Consider the following 19,774-nt stretch of genomic DNA (forward strand, 5'->3'; position numbering starts at 1 on the left):
ACGTTTTCCATGTCACCGGATGGCTGTTTGCTGGTCAACACTGATTCACTCAAGGTAGGTCCGTCTGTTTGCTGGTCAGCGCTGATTCACTCAAGGTAGGTCCGTCAATTTTCAGCATCACTCACTGGTACCATGATGTGTTGGGTAGGCTGGGTCGATGTGGACTGCACTTGATGCAGTGCAGCGAGAGACAGGCCTCCAACACTTGATAAGATGCAGCACGATTTTATTTAACATCTAAACTATTATACATGTTCAACTGTGGGTTGACACTATGCTGACTTGACTGGTGACCTGATACTAGCATAACCTTTGGTGTTGACTTTGGGTAGGGTGCTCTTTCCAAGAGCCGGTGCAGACTCGATGGGCCGAATGGCCTCCTTCTGCACTGTAAATTCTATGATAATCTATGATAATCTATGATAACCAGACTTACTAGCTACCACATAGTGTTTGCACTGGCCAGCTCACTAACTCTGACTGTCTCAAGAGGCTGGGTCCGAGAGAGCAGGAAAACTGGTGCCCTCTGGCTTTATAGTGGTTGTGTCCTGTCTGGTGATCGGCTGCTCTGTTCTGTGTGCTCACTGGTCATCCTGTGTGTCAATCACTGCCTGTCTGCATGCCATTATATTCATAGATGTATATTATATCTCCCCCCTTTTTTGTGTACTGTGTGTTGAGATAATAAATACTAAGGTGCATGTGCGTGTGGATGTGTATATGTGCGTGACTATATACAGAATGTGCTAAAATGACCTTATGTACACAGGAAGGTGTCGCTAGTGCAGATATAGGGCAGATGAAACGGTAACAAACGATATTTACAGAGGTCAAAACGATAAGGTAACACAGTTGTGCAAAAGTTCAGTCTAGAAGTTTAGTCTCTGCGGCGGGCGACAAATTCTGGTTGACCGCCTCAAGGGTGGATGAGGGGCCGCCTGCACTTGGATAGGCGGGACCGCCGCCAATGCGGTGGTCGCAGAGGTCGGCAGGATTGCTGGTGGATCATTGACCTCGTGGTAGGGCACGGCCGGAGGAAACATTTTGTGAGGCGGGACATCATGGTTAGGTGGCGGGCGTGGAACTCTGTGCAGCGCCCGTCTGTTGTGTCGTAGGAAGGAGCCATCAGCCACGCGGACGAGGAACGATCTCGGGGCACTTGCTTGACTACCACAGCTGTGGTGGACCAGCCGCCGTCAGGCAACTGCACACGAACACGATCAGTTGGGACCAGCTCGGGGAGAATCGTGGCATGAGCATACCACATGGTGGTTTGCACTGGCCAGCTCACTAACTCTGACTGTCTCAGAGGCTGGGTCTCGAGATAGAGCGGGAAAACTATGCCCTCTGGCTTTATAGTGGTTGTGTCCTGTCTGGTCATTGGCTGCTCTGTTCTGTGTGCTTACTGGTCATCCTGACTGGGGGATAATGGGGAAATCATTCTCCTCGTGTCTTTCTGTCACATCACGTGGATGAATCCCTGTTCAAATTCCTAAACTCACCCCAGATTTTTATCTTCAATCTGACCCCCAAATCCAAGAATTACGCCATTGTTGTTATGTAATGGACACAAAATCTGGCTGGGTGACACTGCCCCTTTGTAGCACAATCAATCATACATACCACCACGCCCTTTAAGAGCACATAGTGTGGAGTGAATCACATGGTATCTTGGGGAATTGAAACTGAAACTTAAGCGAATAACAGAACGAGCAGCAGTAACAGCGATGGCCGTCAGTAAACACGTCTTAAACCTGAGCGCGGATTTAACCTGCTCCGTCTGTCAGTCTGTGTTTGTGGAGCCGGTGCGGCTGGACTGTGAGCACAACTTCTGTAAATCCTGTATCCAGAAGTTTTGGGGAAAGCAGCGTCAGGCTGTGTCCTGCCCGGAATGTCAGCAGGTTCTCCCCCGGAGAAGTTTCACCAGTAACAAGGTGTTGGTCAATCTCTGTGAGAAAACCAGGCAGCTGGAGCTGAAACTGGAGCAGGATCGTTCTCTGTGTGAGGAAGAATGGGGGAATCTGAGAGAGGACACAGAGAGTGAGCTGTCTCTCTGTGAGGAACACCGGGAAAAGTTTATGTTGTTCTGTGAGGTGGATGAGATTCTGATCTGTGCCGAATGTGTCCATTCCTCCCCCCATTCAGCCCACAAATTTCTCCCTCTACCAGTGGCAGTTGAACAGTACAAGGTAAGGGGACACTCTGGGTTACCTGTCTGCCTGAATGTTCATGGACTTTATTGCGCTGTAATTAGGACTGTAATAAGTTATGGACAAATGTTGCTCTGTGCTACTGCCAGCTCAATACTGACATCTGACAGTGAGAAATCTGAGGGATAATGTGTTAAAAGTGTGTGAAACGCGTTACAGCCTCTTTATATTATTACAGCACCAGGTTACAGCTCTCTTCATTACAGGCAGTGTTGACATTATTTCTGTCGTGGGGGTAACGCACTGTAATTGAACCTTTCACTGGAGAAAGCGTCACACCAGTTTCTGTCTCTAAACCCCTCCCCCAGACGCCTGCCATTGGTCACTGGGCATGTCCATCCTGATCAGCATTGTCTTCACAACCAATTGGGCAATGAACAGAACCTTCATTAGCAGATTGGATCATTTTATTTTACTGTCAGTCAATGTTTCCCTGCATCCTGATTTTTAAAAATAAAAACAAGTTTTCCAAGAAAACTATAAAAACGGATTGTTTTTCATGTCCCTCTGATTTACCTGCTGGGTCGCCGCAGCGTAATATCTCTCTGCGGGGCAGCCTTTTCTAAAATTCGGTCAGTTTACAACTGACTTTCTTGTGTGTGAGCAGCAGGTCTCTTGTGAAAATTTCACCCCACACAAGTCTCCACCTCCAACCCAAGAGTTTTCGCCTGTACTTATTTATAGGACAATGAATCCTCAGTTAATACCCAAGATCAACATCAAATTAAGCATCATTTAATATACAATTAACAATGTCTAAACTATCAAATCCATCCTATATTCTACACACCAGAAACCTGTTGTTGGTTTGAAGCTGTCCCTGGTCTGATTCAATACTTTTCACTCTGCCTTTTATAAAGTGCCCGTGTCCACATGTTAACTTTCCCTGAACACCTCTCCTCACAGTGTGTGATGTAACAGCAGACATTACAATGGATCATCTGAGATCTGATTCCATTTTTAGGACCAGCTGAAATTATCCTTGGATTCCATGGAGAATGAAAAGAAAGATCAAAGTGAATTAAAACAGCAGCAAGAACGGGAGCTTTCAGAACTGGAGGTGAGGATTACTTTAGTTCCCTTTAAACACCTGAAACCCTTTAATAACCTGCTGTTTAAATTATCTCTCTCACTGTCATAGGAGCTCACTGGATCCCTGGAGCAAGACATCTCTGCAGAATTTGCAAAAATCCATCAATATCTTGAAGCCAAAGAGAACCATTTAATCGAACAGCTGAGGAGACAAAAGCAGGAAGATCTGCAACCAATGGAGGAGAATCTGAGAAGAATTGAAGAGGAACTGGCTTCACTTAAGGAGAAGATATCGAACCTTTGTGTTGACATTGAGCAGCAAGACAGTGTCGCCTTTCTCAAGGTGACCCTTTATAACCCAGTCTTCATATTGTTGGTATGATTGTAAACAGCAGTTTACAACAGGGCTCAAACCCCATCACAACAATGTACAATGTGCAGTATCACTGAGGACTAACAGGTAACAGTCAGGATTGAGTGAGAGTGTTGAGGAGACTATTCCACACTGTCAACACCTCACACTGACTGTGGTGTTACTGGAACCAGAATAAAAGGGTCCAGAAAAAGAGTGGGAGAGAAGAGATAGGCTGCACCTAAATCAAAGAGACACAAAGAGTATCGTCAGGAATGTTAAGATGACAATCCGAAGTCATTCAAACTATATAAGAGGGGGTTAGGACAGGCTGGGAGGAAACCAGACTCTGTGGAGACAAGCCAGAGAACAGAAGGCCATCAAGCACGTGGTTCAAGACTTAGAAAATTGGAAATTCTTTTTGGGAGATAATAGAGGATCAGTTTTATATTATACACACACACTGGTACACACATAGGTATGTACACGCACAGGTGCACATACACACACATTTGCAGGTACATGTGCACATACGCACAGATACACATACAAACACCAGAAAACCAGGCACACATATAGACACACAGACAGGTACACACACATGCATGTACATACAGTACACATGCACACACAAACACACGTGCACACATGCACAGACAAGTAGGTCCATCTGCAGGTACACAGGCACAGGCATGTAGGTACACACAAACAGACATACACAGGTACACGTGACATAAAATTGCACATTTGCTTCAACCTTGACCAGAAGAAAGAATTTATAAGCTGAGAAGATGCTGTAAACCTGAATTGAAACAAGGTTAGATCACACTTGCAATACCGTACAGAGTTCAGATCACTCCATTTTAATAAGGATGTAGAGACAATTAAGAAGAAAAAGCTAAGAAGCATGCCATCAGAGCTCAACGGTAATATCTAACAGGAAAGACTGAATTAGTGACTCTACGAAGCTCTTTATGCTATCGTCAGCATTATATTCAACGTCCAAAGACGTGCAGGTTAGGTGGACTGACCATGCTAAATTGCCCTTTAGAGTCCAAAAAGATTAGGAGGGGTTATTGGGTTATGGGGTGATATACCATTAATTACGACACGAGAGTGAGACCAAGTGAATGAATGCTTTAACTTAGCTAGCCAGAGACTTCAGGACAAACTGAGTGCCACCCATCACTGGAATTCATCAGATCCTTTCACATTTTCCTGAAATCACTGATCCTGTATCATTGAAATTGACAAACTGAACAGCACTGTGTACATTTGCTAAAATGTTTCTGATTCTCTGTCCTGCAGGAACTGAAAAGATACAGAGAAAGGTAAGTGTCTAATCCAAATGCTCACACAGTTTTACACTGTTATCACAGTCTGTATCCAGAGTGAGTGATTAAATCAATCCCATTTAAACAGCTACCTGGATAAAGAGGAGGATGGGGAAGTTGCACAGAGAGGTGAAGATGTGGCGCTATTGGAGCTTCCAAAAGGGAAATACGCAGGATTTCAAGGCCCGTTACTCAGCCCAGTGTGGCAGGGAATTAAACAGATCATCTCTCCAGGTAAGAAACTCCACGGGCTGGATTCTCCATCGGCCGGATCCTCCGCTTTGCCAGCAGCACACTCACGCCCACAGATTTCCCAACGGCATGGGTGTGCCCACAATGGGAAACCCCATTTGCTGGCAGCCGGGACGGAGAATCCTGCTGCCGGCAGGGGCACGCGGCACCAGAAAACGGGTATGGCGGGGTGGAGAATCCCACTCCACATCTTGGCGCCCACTTTCCTGATCGAGTTTCCTGCTCTCTCACATCCTCTCATGGAATCGGAGAATCCCTACAGAGCAAATGAAGGCCATTCAGCTCATCGAGTTTGCACCGATCCTTCGAAAGACCACCCTACCTAGGTCCAACCCAGCATCTTATTTCTGCAACCCACCTCTTCGGGGCAATTTAGCTTGATCAATCCACCTAACCTGTGCTTATTTGGACTGTAGGTGGGAAACTGGAGCACGCAGTGGAACACCGAGAATGTGTCAACTCCACACAGACAGTCACCCACGGTCGGAATTGAACCCGGGTCCCTGGCGCTGTGAGACAGCAGTGCTAACCACTGTGCCACTGCCCTCTCCTGAAGGTGCTGCCTGTTACTGGGTACAGATCACTGGGGCAGAAGCATTGGGCATCTCACTTTGAACTCAAAGAGTGATGCTGCTTGATGGAAACGTTTTTGCCCTTTTGAACAATTGGCAGGAATCTCCTCCCCGTCATTAATGTTGAATCTGCCGGTTTCAAGGGGAATGTCTTTTTCTGTCCTTCGCTGGAATTAATCATTTGAGAATTGGGAAAACGGGGCCTGGCAGGGGGAGACTCATTTTTGATATCCGGACAGTGTCCACTCAAATTCGTTGAGCCTGCTGGGAGTTTTTCCTGAATGTTTGTGAAGCTGGCTTCAAGATAAACACTCGTGTTTGTTGGAAGTTCCTCACATTGGATCTCGAGAATTGATGGAATTTCCCGAGCGGTCTTGTGTATCACGATATGCAGCCCAGGTCTTATTGCAGTCCAGGAACGTGGTGACAACAATTGTCCTCTACACTCGGTCTTTTGTTGTCCAATACCCCTGCTGCAGTCTGGAGAAGGCTGGGTTGGGGTAACTGGTCCTGTGTTGGATCTCCTCACCAATGGTGGCCTTTTGAAAGAGGTAGCTGCCGATGCAGAGGAAGTGCTCAACAGGTTCCATAAATGGGAGGTAGAATATTTGACTGACCAGGTCTGGGTTGATATTTAAGTTTTGTTTTGGTAACAATCCAGTTTCTTGCCTGTAGAATTGCCGAATGGTTTGAAGGTCTGGCTCAGAGTGGACAATGACACGGCAGCTGTCTGAAAATTAAAGATCATGCATGTCTTTGGTGGTCAGTTTAGTTTTGGAGGCAACTGAGGTTAAAGAGTCTTCCATTGAGATGATATTTAACATCACACCAGAGGGCAGTTGATCTTTCATGAGCTGAATAAATACTGACAGGTAGATTGTGAATAGTATAATTACACTGTTGACATTGATCCAGACTTTGAAAGCATTTGAGTCAAATCTCCCACTCAAGACAATTACCACAATAGCATCTTGAAACAATGCGGATCGGGATTCTTGGACATCCGAATGTCTGGAACATGGTTCACAGAGCCTCATGATTTACTGAGTCAAATAATTTGGTCAGTTTAATGAAGGCAATTAATCGTTCCTAGTGTTGTTCTCAACCTTTTTTCTTGGATTTGCCCGGCAACACAGTCCATGTCAGAGGTTCCTGTTGAAGGAGGTAAGCCGTTCTGTGTCCCTGGGAGCATTTCCTCAGCCACAGGAAGTAGGTGATGAGGAGAATGTGTCAGGATTGACAGCTTCCCAGGGCCTCAATGAGGCCTAACTGCACGGAGCCAGCTCACAGCAACGCATTGACTGCCTGGAACCAGGTCTCTCTCCCTGGTGGCCTCGCTCTTTCTGTCTCCCTCTCCATCTCTCTCTCCCTCTATCTCTCCCTCTCCCTCTATCTTTCACAAGATGGTCTCTCTCTCTCTCCTGGTGCTCTTTATCTCTTTCTCTCTCTCCCTCTATCTATCCTCCCTCTCCCTCTATCTTTCTCCAAGTGATCTCTCGCTCTCTCTTTCCTGGCGATCTCACTCTCTCCCTCCTGATGGCCTCTCTCTTTCCCCGTGGTCTCTCTCTCTCACCCAGTGGTCTCTCTCTTTCTCTGAGTGGTCTTTCTCTCTATGGTCTCTCTCCCTTTCGGTGGTCTCTCTCTCTCCCCCAGTGGTCTCTTTCTCTCTCGCTCTCTCTCTCTCCCGCAGTGGTCTCTCTCTCTTTCCCAATGGTCTCTTGCTCTTTTTCTCTCAGTGCTCTCTTTCTCTCTCTGGCCTCTCCATCCCGATGCGCTCCTCCTCATCGTTCAGGACGTTTCTTGTTTTTTTTCTAGTTAATTCCTTTCCTCATCTGGTTCCCTCCTCTGTCTCAGGTCTCCCCCTTTACCAGGCCCATGCCAAGTCCCTTGACTGTCGTTTTTGTCAGTCAGCTGCACACCCAATATCCTGAATTGCCAAGCTCCTCAACCGAAAGGCAAATCCCAAAGGAGGGGCACAGAGCATGTACAGCCTGTCTGGTTACCACTCTGTGTATGCGGAACTCCTCAAGCCTGCTGGGAAATGGCGTTCTGACCTGAGCCTGAAACCCAGGTACAATCACGTTTCACTAAAATGGACAAGGGAAATGTCTCATAGAATTTACAGTGCAGAAGGAGGCCATTCAGCCCATCGAGTCTGCACCGGCCCTTGGAAAGAGCACCCTACTCAAACCCCACGCCTCCACCCTATCCCCCTTTATCCCCATAACCCAGTCAGCCCACCTAACCTTTTTGGACACTAAGAGCAATTTAGAATTTGCCAGTCCACCTAACCTGCACATCTTTGGACCATGGGAGGAAACCGGAGCACCCGGAGAAAACCCACGCATGCACGGGGAGAACGTGCAGACTCCACACAGACAGTGACCCAAGCCGGGAATTAATCTGGGATCATGGAGCTGTGAAGCAACTGTGCTAACCATTAGGCTACCGTGCTGCCCTAGATAGTTTCCACAGCATAATTTATGACACTGCTTGAGGATGACATTCCTGAATCGAGGAGAATCTTTTTTCCTGCAAACTCATTGGATAAGTGGATGGCTTTCTGATTTGAGGAAACCTCAGCTGGATTTGATGTCCTCAGCTGGAATACACTCGGGGCTCCAGGCTTTGTTGTTTATCATCTGTTAGATTGTTTGTTGCAGCTCTCCCATCGATGGTGACTCACCCATGGATCCTACCACAGGCACCGAGGGATAGACTGGAGGGTGTCAGCTGTCACTGTGGATTCAGGAATTGGCAATGTTTTTTCCAGCATTGATGGATGGAATTATCATCCTTCAGAAGAGGAACCGCATCCTGTCAGCGACGGAGATTTTGCCCATTTGATCTCGGTCTGTCAATGGCTTCAAATAAAGCTCTGAAGGTCTCGAAGATTGGCAGACTGTTGGATCACTCGGACTTTCTCTTCCCACCACTCGTCCTTTATCTTCTGGATTTGTCTTTGGGTGTCCACCCGGAACTGTTGGAAACGCTGCCTTCTTGACTCACCACCTTGGATTATTCTGTCAGGCAATGAAGGCCGATCGTTTATCTTCCAGGAGGCCGTGTATTTGAATATTGTTTATACTGAACCAATCCTGGCCATGGTTCTGCCAATGGTTTGGGGTCTGCATGAGTCTCGCACAGCTGACCTGATTTGATCCCACTTTTCTGAAAGTTAGCAGGACTTGGGAATACTTACCCGATAGGTTGTTAGCTGTGCTTTAAATTCGTCTCTCCGGACTGGGTGCTTTAGGCCAAGACAATGATCTTCTTCTTGGAGTTCAGGACCTTGCAATGTCTTGATGCTGGGTGGGTGTTCATCGTCAATGGAACAAGTCGATGATCTGTTGAACAGGCATCAGCTCCTCCACATGGATCGAGTGACACAGGGGTCACTCGGGTCTTTGACTCGAACAATGACACAATTCAGGAAGGGACAGTGCTTTGATCTTGGATACGTTCATGTCATTTTGAATTTGTCATCTTGGCGAAGAGCGTGTTTGTTACAATGAGGACATACTGAGCAAACCTTTTTCAGCAGGAGGATATCTGGAGGAAATGGTGCGCGTTTCCCATTCCTTTTTTTCCCAACGACTTGTCTCCAGAAATTGGTGTTGCAGCCAACAGTGGCATTAAATTCTCCCGGAATAATGATTTTTCTCTTTCTTAGGGCTAGCAGTGAGGACTTCATCAAGGACAGAATAGAACTTTTCCTTCACATATTCACTGGGCATTGGCGCTCATGACACTGGCATATTCAGGGCAGCGCGGTAGCATTGTGGATAGCACAATTGCTTCACAGCTCCAGGGTCCCAGGTTCGATTCCGGCTTGGGACACTGTCTGTGCGGAGTCTGCACATCCTCCCCGTGTGTGCGTGGGTTTCCTCCGGGTGCTCCAGTTTCCTCCCACAGTCCAAAGATGTGCAGGTTAGGTGGATTGGCCATGATAAATTGCCCTTAGTGTCCAAAATTGCCCTTAGTGTTGGGTGGGGTTACTGGGTTATGGGGATGGGGTGGAGGTGTTGACCTTGGGTGGGGTGCTCTTTCCAAGAGCCGGTGTGGACTCGATGGGCCGAATGGCCTCCTTCTGCACTGTAAATTCTATGAAATTGGTTATGCCTGAGTGCCAGGTGAAGTTTCATTGGTACAATAGAGGAATTCTGGTAACTTATCCCAGATCCTATTCCCAATGGCAGAACCAGCTGCATGGATACTGGAGCAACTATCAGCCTTTCCTTCCCAGTAGAGGGGATCTCCCCAGCTTGTTCCTTCACATCTCTCTCCCCAGGAAAGCAGGTCTCACTGAGGGTACTGAGGTCAATTTGGAGTATTTATAGCTCTCATGACACCATTAGCTGCTGTTCTTTCTGACCGATCACTCTTGAGATGGTCCACGAGTGTTCCGACACTCCCAAGTTGGAATGTATAGTTTTCTTTCTGCGAGCACAAAGATGGTGATCCGACAAGGTATGTTTCCCCAAACAGGAGAAAGTGGGGCAGCCTATAGAGGGCACCTTTTGCAGTCTACTCCCTATTGAGCTGAGATGAGGTCATCCTGAAGAGGACTTATCAGTCACAGATGTTGCTGCTCAAAGTCACCTCAGTCCCAACACAGAGGTTTCCAGTGGCCTTAATACATCCTGTAGCTTGTGTGCAGGTTCTTGACTGGGGGGACGCTCAGATTCACAGCCCAGAGCCCATCAACTTGCCAATTCCCCATTGCCACAAGACTTGGCAAATGGACCCTGGTAGAAGGATGCTCATGGCCTTGTTGAACATGGGGAACTTTGGAACGCTGTCACAAATCTTTGGTGGGCATGTTTTGGTGATGCTTCGAACCACAATGACTGGGACCACCTCACCACTTGCGGCCTTCTTCCTCCCTTGGCAGTCGCTGAGATGCACAGTCACCCTTTGTTCTGTCATTGCGGACACTTTGGACCACGCTTTGTGTGGCAACTCGCCCCTGACCTTGCTGCCTGGGGTGCCCCTACCAGTGGCAAGGATGGCATCACTGAAGGCAGAGTCACAGCAGACAAGCATCTCCCAGATGACAAGGTGACAATCCACAGAGTGATTCAAGCATGAGAACGTCGGAATGTCTTAATTGGCATCCAGACATTCAGATCTCCCAGTGGACATCACCGTAGACAGTGATGAGATTGGGACCCTGTATTTACTGTGCATACTGCAGCAGGATCGAGGGGCTGAATGGCCTACCCCTGATCCTTCTTCGCATGTTTCGTCGGGAAAGATATCTAAAGCAGGGATGGGGCAAAATCTTTTCTCTCACCTGAGTCTTTGGAATTCTCTTTCTGAACAGACAGTGGAAGCAGAGACTTAGAATACTTTTTAATGCAGAGCTGGATAGATTTTTGGTGAGCAAGGGGGTGGTAGGTTATTGGGGGGTAGGGTCTGCTGGATGCAGATTTGAGACAACTATCAGATCAGCCATTATCTTATTAAATGGTGGAGTAGCTCGAGGGGCCGAATGGTCTCCTGTTCCTAGTTTGCATGTTCATATTGAAATGTATTAAACAGCTCTCTATAACCCAGCTGTAATATTTAAAGCTACATAGTTATCGTCTGGGTGTCGAGTCCAGTTACACAGATATCAGATATTAACCTGTATCCATCTACCTTCCGCTGTCTAAAATATTGATCATGTTGTCTTTTTCATTTCCCCATTTGCAGCCTCACCGAGCAAGTTCTCAACCACAGAGCACCATAAGCTGGTCCTGTCTGATCAGCGGAGCAGTGTGAAGATCACTCAGACCATGCTGGTCTCTAATAACCGGGAGAGATTCAGTGAGACTCTTTGTTCCCTGGGATCACAGGGATTCACATCAGGGAAACATTACTGGGAGCTGGAGGTCGGGGACAAGACTGACTGGGATTTGGGTGTGGCCAGGGAGTCAAACAATATGAATCCAGACCTAACACTGGGACCCGAACATGATTACTGGGCTGTGTGGCTGAGGAATGGGAATGAGTACACAGCTATCGAAAGCCCATCAGTCCCCCTGACTCCGAGAGTGTATCCCAGGAACATCGGGGTTTTCCTGGACTATGAGGGAGGACAGATGACCTTTTACAATGCTGATGACATGTCCGTTCTCCACACTTTCACTGACAGCTTCACTGAGAATCTTGTTCCTTATTTCAGGTCTGCCTTATAAAAAGAGGATTAGTAGAGCGGCTCCTCCCAAACCTGCTGTACGAGATTGCACGCCACAGACCTTGTCAGCCACACAAAGGGTGCTTATTAACAAGGGAAAACGGTACAGAGGCAAGCAGGCCCTGACTGCCCTGGAGCAGCAGGCTCCCTCACCCCTGCCTGATCCATTCCTAACATGCTGACTACACTGGCTTCCAGATGTACTCTGCCCAAAAGAGGACTCCACCCTCTCGGGTGACAGCCCTGCTCTCGGTCCCCATTGGTTCCTTCAGCCAGGTGACTCTCTTCTGCTGTGCTGTCTTAAAGAGACAGGCACCACAGTCACTGCACCTGCAGCATTTCGAAGTGTTGATTTCTGAACATTGTCAGACATTGAAGGAAATGGTGTCAATATTAAACCCCCATGTTTTTTAAAAATAAATTTAGAGTACACAATTCATTTTTCCAATGAAGGGGCAGTTTAGCATGGCCAATCCACCTAGCCTGCACATCTTTGGGTTGTGGGGGCGAAACCCACGCAAACACGGGGAGAATGTGCAAACTCCACACTGAGAGTGACCCAGAGCCGGGATCGAACCTGGGGTCTCGGAGCCGTGAGGCAGCAATGCTAACCACAGCGCCATTGTGCTGCCTTTATACCCCCCATGTTGAGAGGGAGAGGATCAGTGGGGGAGGGGGAAGGGGCAGGTTAAAACTAAAAATCACGAATGGTGACCCCAGCCCTCGTGTGTACATGTGTTACCATTTTGGTGGTGTTGCCAGGGATTCCTCTGAGACTCACTTAAAGTGCCTCTGGGAACCAAAGTGAAATTTGACAATGTCCGACTGGAATTCCCGTGGTCCTGGAAATCCCAGGAACCGACTGGAGATGGCAGCAGGTGTTTCTTCCAGCACCACTTGCCCCCTCCCCGAAACGGTTCTTTGCCAAACGTGGCATCTCATCGCTGGCGGCAGCGGCTGACGCCCTCCCATGCTCTCCCGCCCCCAACCCGACGTATGTCCACGTTGCCGAGTTTACCTTACCCCCACCCACCACACAAATGCACTCTCTGCTCAATCTCTGCCTCCCGCTAAACATGGGAATCAAAGCGATGCCAGTTTTATCTCCTGAACTCCTGCAGCAGCTATCCGGTCTGGAATCTTCATTCCTGGCCATTTGACTGTGAGGAGGCCCCGCTGCCCTCTCTGAATTCTGGCTCCATGTTACCAAGCAGTCCATATCCAAATACAGCAGGACCTGGACAGTATCCAGGTTTGGGCTGACAAATGGCAAGCAATATTCCTGCCACACAAGTGTAGGATCGGAATTCCTCCTCCAACTGGAGTTTTAGTAAATATTAAACCCCAACGGTTTTATGGAAATGAACACTAAAGAAACAGGACAGACCTCAACGGTACTGTTAATCAACGATAAGGGGTTAATCTTCAAACCATGTCGACTATGAGGGAGGACAGATGGACAATTCCATCCCAAAGACAAAACAGTGACCGTGAGCCAATCCAAGTAAATAAACTGGGAGACCATCAGAACTGAGGGCCTAGACAACAGCATTTACACTAACAAACACCAACAACAGCTCAGGAGAAATGGACTTTATCACATAGACACCACCTGGGATCCAGAGACATCGCAGCCAATGTGGTCCATTGTTTCAGCTGTGGAAACAATGTGATGAATGGGTTTGTCTGGACCAAGGCAGAAACCAGAGATTAAAGGGTGCTCAGCACTGACCATCCAAATAGGAAATTTCCAGAATATGCTTTGATATTTTTTGCTAATTATTTGTAATTGGGACCTTGTATTAGGGCATCAGAAGCATTTCTTTCGTTAATAAACACATTTGTGGTTGAGCCTAAAAGCCCATGTCTGTGTAAGTTTGTCCTTCATAAAATCCTATGGTGAAGAACTGAGTAAGAGTAAACGGGCATGTGCACCTCTTTCACAACTGCAAGGCCTTGACCATCTCCAACAAGAGAGAATCTAACCATCGCCCATTGACATTCAATGGCATTACCATAGCTAAATCCCCCACTATTAACATCCTGGGAGTAAATGTTGCTAACTTTGGTTGGCTCTTAATTCGTTGCCCGTTGGGTCTTTACTGAATTTGCTCTGTTTCTATAACCTTTGCTCTAGAGTCGCCAGGTATCTTTATGCTACCGCCACGAGGTTCAAGTTCAAGTAATGATCAATAACTCAACACACCAATTAGTAAGATTCAAATCAAAACACATTTATTATACACAGTAAATCACTACTCATGCATAAACTCTGATTTCTAGACTATTCCCTATCACTAAAAGGCCGATACTTAGCTTCGGACTGGCCCACCAGGTCAGGGGAACAAATGGCCTTTTGTTCGATCTGAGTCTGCAGGATTCAAAAGCTGGTATGGACTGGTAGCTAGGAGCGCCGATCTCGTAGCGAGCGTTGACTGGAGACTTACTTGGTTGATGCGGCAGCTTAGGCAGTTCACTGTCAAGGGTTGATTTGCGCTGCTGAGTGACCCTGCCAAGAAGACTGATTTGAACTTGGGGGCTCTATGGTCCCCAGGGGCTCTGAACCGTTCGAGGCGGACCCCGTATCTGGTTCCAAGTGATTGGACTACGTTTCGATCACTTGGATCGATTTCTCCAATACTGGAGCCGTTCCCTGATTGCTGGGCGGTCCCTGAGTGTCCGTTGGCCTTTCTTTGTCTTGGCTCCTGTTGGCGCCGAGGAGTCTGGCTTGGCCTTATTCACCTTACATGTTTCAATTGTACCCGGGGATCGGTCATTAGTATGCAGATGGCTGTGAGTTTCAGTGCTGTCTGGGCTTTTGCAAGTTCTAATACACAGGAGTTTTGCACTTACTAGTTTTTGCCTGTGTTGGCTGAATTTCCCTGCATTCTTTGCGGATCTCCATTTTAAGTCGGGAAGTGGCCAACCCAGGTGGCTACAGTATCATTGACCAGACACTGAACTGGGCTAGCTATTTAAATACTGTGGCTACAAGAGTAGGTCAGAGGCGAGGAATCCTGTGGCGAATAAGACACTTCCTGACTTCCCAAAGCCTGTCCACCACCTACACAGAACAAGCCAGGAGTGTGCTGGAATGCTTCCCACTTGCCTGCGTGATAGGCTGGAATATTGGGCCACACTATAGAAAGGATGTGAACACATTGGAGAGATTGCGGAAGATGTTTACAAGAATGGTTCCAGGGATGAGAAACGTCAATAACGAGGATAGATTGGAGAGGTTGGGAATGTTTTCCTTGGAGAGAAGAACGCGAGGAGGAGAGGTTCAAAATCATGAGGAGGCTGGATAGAGTAGACGGGGAGAAACTGTTCCCACTCATAAAAGAGGGAGAGGGCACAGATTTGAAGTGATTTGAAAAAGAAGCAAATGTGATGTGAGAAAAAACTTTTTCCCACAGCGAGTGGTTTCGGGCCGGAATGTGCTGTCTGGAATTATGGTGGAGACAGGTTCAGTCGAGGCATTCAAGAGGACGTTAGATGATTATTTGAATAGAAACAATGTGCAGGGGTTCGGGGAGAAGGCAGCGGAATGGCACTAAGTCATGATGCTCGTTTGGAGAGCCAGTGCAGAGGCGATGGGCCAAATGGCCTGCTTTTGCACAGTGCAACAGTTCTGTGATCCTGATGTCGCTCTAACAATACTAAAGAAGCTCGACACAATTCAGGACAAAACAGCCCACCTGATTGCTCCCCCTCCCACAAACATTCAATCCCTCCACCGCTGGCGCACAGTGGCAGCCGTGTGTACCATCTCAAAGGTGCACTCCAGGAACTCACCAGGGTTCCTTCGGCAGCACCGTCTGTTTTATTTCTTCCGACATCAGGTGACCGTAAAGTTCAGCATTGCTGGAACTAATGCAGTTCTATTTTAATCATTAATCTGGATTAAATGGGACAGACTCGATTGGGTGAAAGAGATGCTGGGTTTGGAAAATGAAAGGCTGGCATGACATGCCACTCAATAAATGCGAATAGATCAGAGAAATCTAATAATGGTTCCAATTTAATCCAGCAGGAACAATTTTAGCCTTGAATATGTACAAAGTTCCCAGCTTACAGCTAAAATCAAAGTGGAGTTATAAAATAGAATGTCAAGTCAAACCTCTGAACAATGTCACTGCTTCCAACTAGCTAGACACTGATTGTACATCACACCAGTCAGCAGATAACAAAACACTAAAAATTTGCTTAACAATTGATAATAGTTGCTTTTAAGAAGGGAGCGAAGTGTAGCTGTTACAATAAGTGCAAACTGAAACATGCAAATGCAAGGGATAGCTGCACCAATCTGCCAATAGCAATCAATGTTACACCGAATCAAAGAAAATAGGTGCGGGAGAAGGCCATTCGGCCCTTGAACCTGCCCGACATTCAGTGTGATCATGGCTGATCCTCGTATCTCAATCACACACAGATCCCTTGATGCTTTTTGAGTTTAGAAATCTATTTGCTTCTTAAATATATTCAGTGATTTGGCCTCCACCGCCTTCTATGGTAGAGAATTCCCCCACCTGGGAATCGAACCTGGGACCCTGGCGCTGCGAAGCAACGGTGTTAACCACTGTGCTACCGTTACGGCCTCCTTCCATTGTTCTGATTATTATTTATGGTGCAATACATTTGGTTTAGATATCGAGTAGTCTGGATGGCAGGACATTGAAAGCAAGGTTAATCCTACAGGATGATTTTCAGCCTGCATTCACCACCAAGATCGAGCATCCCAACATGGGGAAGAGCGAGCTGTTCGTAGTTCATCCAGGGGACCAGGAGAGGGGGATTGGCGAGCTCCCACTAAAAAGGGCGGAGAGGAGCTTCAGGTATTTGGGAGTCCAGGTGGCCAGGAGCTTAATTTCACAAGGCTGGTGGAGCAAATGGAGGAGGAGTTCAAGAGGTGGGACGCATTGCCGCTGTCCTTGGCGGGTAGGGTGCAGTCAATCAAAATGATGGTGCTCCCAAGGTTTTTGTTCCTGTTCCAGTGCCTCCCCGTGTTTATCCCGAAGGCTTTTTTCAGGCGGGTTAACAGAAGTATAATGGGGTTTGTGTGGGCGCGAGGGACTCCGAGGGTGAGAAGGGTGTTCCTGGAGCGGAGTAGAGATAGGGGGGGACATGCGCTGCCTAACCTCTGCGGATACTACTGGGCCACCAATACGACGATGGTGTGCAAGTGGGTGATGGAGGGGGAGGGGGCTGCATGGAAGAGGCTGGAGACGGCGTCTTGTGTGGGTACGAATCTGGGGGCGCTGGCAACGGCGCCGCTGCCGCTCCCTCCAAGGAGGTATACCACGAGCCCGGTGGTGGTGGCTGCCCTCAAAATTTAGGGGCAGTGGAGGCGGCACAGGGGGGAAGTGGGGGCCTCGGCGGGCACCCCATTACGGGGGAACCACCGGTTCGCCCCGGGAAGAACAGGTGGAGGGTTTGTGGGGTGGCACAGGGCAGGGATACGAAAGTTGGGGGACCTGTTTGTGGACGGGAAGTTCGCGAGCCTGGGTGAGCTGGAGGAGAAGTACGGGCTCCCCCCCGGGGAACACCTTCAGGTACTTACAGGTAAGGGCGTTTGCCAGACGGCCGGTGGTGGAATTCCCGCGGCTACGGCCACACACAGTACAGGACACGGTGCCCTTGGGGGGGTGGGTGGGGGTGGGGAAGATCTCGGAAACCTACCAGGTGATGCAGGAGGAGGAGGAGGCCTCGGTGGTGGAGGTAAAAGGTAAGTGGGAGGAGGAGTTGGGAGAGGAAATTGAGGAAGGGACATGGGCAGATGTCCTGGGGAGGGTGAACTCTTCCTCATCGTGCGCGAGGCTCAGGCACATACAGTTTAAGGTGCTGCACAGGGCACACATGACTGGGACAAGGATGAGTCGGTTTTTTGGGGGTGAGGACAGGTGCTCAGGGAGCCCAGCAAACCACACCCATATGTTCTGGGCATGCCCAGTGCTGGAGGAATTTTGGAAGGGCGTAGCGAGGACGGTGTCGAGGGTGGTAGGATCCAGGGTCAGACCGGGCTGGGGGCTCGCAATATTTGGGCTGGCAGAGGAGCCGGGAGTGCAGGAGGCGAAAGAGGCCGGAATTCTGGCCTTTGCGTCCCTGGTGGCCCGGCGAAGGATTCTTCTTCAGTGGAAGGTTGCGAGGCCCCCTCGCGTGGAATCCTGGATCAATGACATGGCGGGGTTTATTAAGTTGGAGAGGGTGAAATTTGCCTTGAGAGGGTCGGTACAAGGGTTCTTTAGGCGGTGGCAACCGTTCTTAGACTTCCTGGCAGAGCGGTAGACATTGGTCAATGGCAGCTGCAACTCTCCAGTACAGCTCCACTCTCATATCCTTGTCCGTCTGTGCATTAAATAAAATCGCCGCTGTTCGCACCACTGCTTTTAATGCCTCCCATAGGACCGAAGGTGATAATTTCCCATTTTATTGAGCTCCACGTATTCATCAATCACCTGGTTGATTTTTACACAAAATCCTAAATCAGCTAACCCCATATTTAAAGTCCATGCCGGCCGTTGAGATGTCTCCATCTCCAATACCATATCCAGCAGATGTGGAGCATGATCTGATATGACTATCATGGAGTATTCAGCATTCTTCACCTCTGGTAAAAGGTCTCTCCCTCAAAACGTCTATGTGTGAATACACATTATGTACTGGAGAGAAAAAGGAGAATTCCTTGCCACCAAGGTGTACAAATCGCCATGCCCCCATCTCCTCCATAAATTATATTGATACCCTTGCTGTCTTCGAACAGGTCAACGACTTTGGCTTGGATCGATCCAATTTGGGATTTAGAAAACAATTCATATCTTTCCCTAAAATTAGCTGATGTGTATCTATATCAGGTATTGCAGCCATCATCGTCTTCTTCATAATAAGCACCCGGAGGAAACCCACGCAGACACAGGGAGAACGTGCAGACTCTGCACAAACAGTGACCCAAGCGGGAATTGAACCTGGGACCCTGGCACTGTGAAGCAACAGAGCTAACCACTGTGCTCCCGTGCCACAAACTCCACGTCATCCCAATTTGGCGCATAAACGTTCACTGGAACCACTGATTTACCATCCAATGTCCCTGTAACTATGACATATCTGCCTCCTTGGTCTATTACTCCCTTATCTTTCTTGAATTAAACTTTTTTTTAGTAAGTATTGTCACCCCTTGGCGCTGCCATCAAAGCCCAATTGAAATACCTGGGTGACCCAACTCTTCTGAAGTCTAATTTGTTCCCTTACTCGTAGATGGGTTTCCTGCACCAGCACCACATTGGTCCTCAGACTTTTAAAACAAGAGAAAACTCATGCAAGTTTAACTGGACCCCAGACTCCTTACATTCCATGTAACTAATCGAATTGGGGGGTCTCTCACATCCCCTTCTCTTTAAACCAGCCACTTACACCGTGAAGGCTCGTTCCTTTTGTCCACAAATCTGCTGAAATCATAGGACATCCTTGAAGGCCGCCTGTTCTGCACTGTAAGCAGAGTAGTTTCCTGTTCCCTGTCACCATCAACCCTTTATCCCATCATCTTTTTATTCTCCCTATCCCAAAAATCTGCCATTCATTTCTTCTTGAGACACGACCTCTTTCCCTAAACCCAGTTCTTCCACCATTCAAACCTTCTCGGCTCTACAAAACCAATTTGTACAGTTTTCACAAGCTGTGGTCCTTCCCCATTTCGCTCCTATACTATCCATCCTGCATAAGCTAACAAGGTATCCTTCCCGGCAGATTCTAGCCGATCCAAATAAATAACAAAGAACAAAATCAGGGGCGAAATTCTCCGGAAACGGCGCGATGTCCGCCGACTGGCGCCCAAAACGGTGCAAATC

General features: G+C 48.0%; 1 protein-coding gene across 1 annotated transcript; it reads left to right on the forward strand.

Moving 5' to 3' along the window:
* The first annotated feature begins 1,686 nt into the window (after nucleotides 1–1,686).
* LOC140390218 (zinc-binding protein A33-like) lies at nucleotides 1,687–13,792 on the forward strand. The gene is made up of 6 exons (XM_072475189.1): nucleotides 1,687–2,189; nucleotides 3,175–3,270; nucleotides 3,352–3,585; nucleotides 4,903–4,925; nucleotides 5,017–5,162; nucleotides 11,450–13,792. Exons 1-6 carry the CDS (start codon nucleotides 1,728–1,730, stop codon nucleotides 11,932–11,934), a joined length of 1,446 nt encoding a protein of 481 aa, XP_072331290.1. The 5' UTR covers nucleotides 1,687–1,727; the 3' UTR covers nucleotides 11,935–13,792.
* The last annotated feature ends 5,982 nt before the right edge of the window (nucleotides 13,793–19,774 follow it).

The sequence above is a fragment of the Scyliorhinus torazame genome, chromosome 14 (assembly GCF_047496885.1).
Source record: "Scyliorhinus torazame isolate Kashiwa2021f chromosome 14, sScyTor2.1, whole genome shotgun sequence".
NCBI classification, from domain to species: Eukaryota; Metazoa; Chordata; class Chondrichthyes; order Carcharhiniformes; family Scyliorhinidae; genus Scyliorhinus; species Scyliorhinus torazame.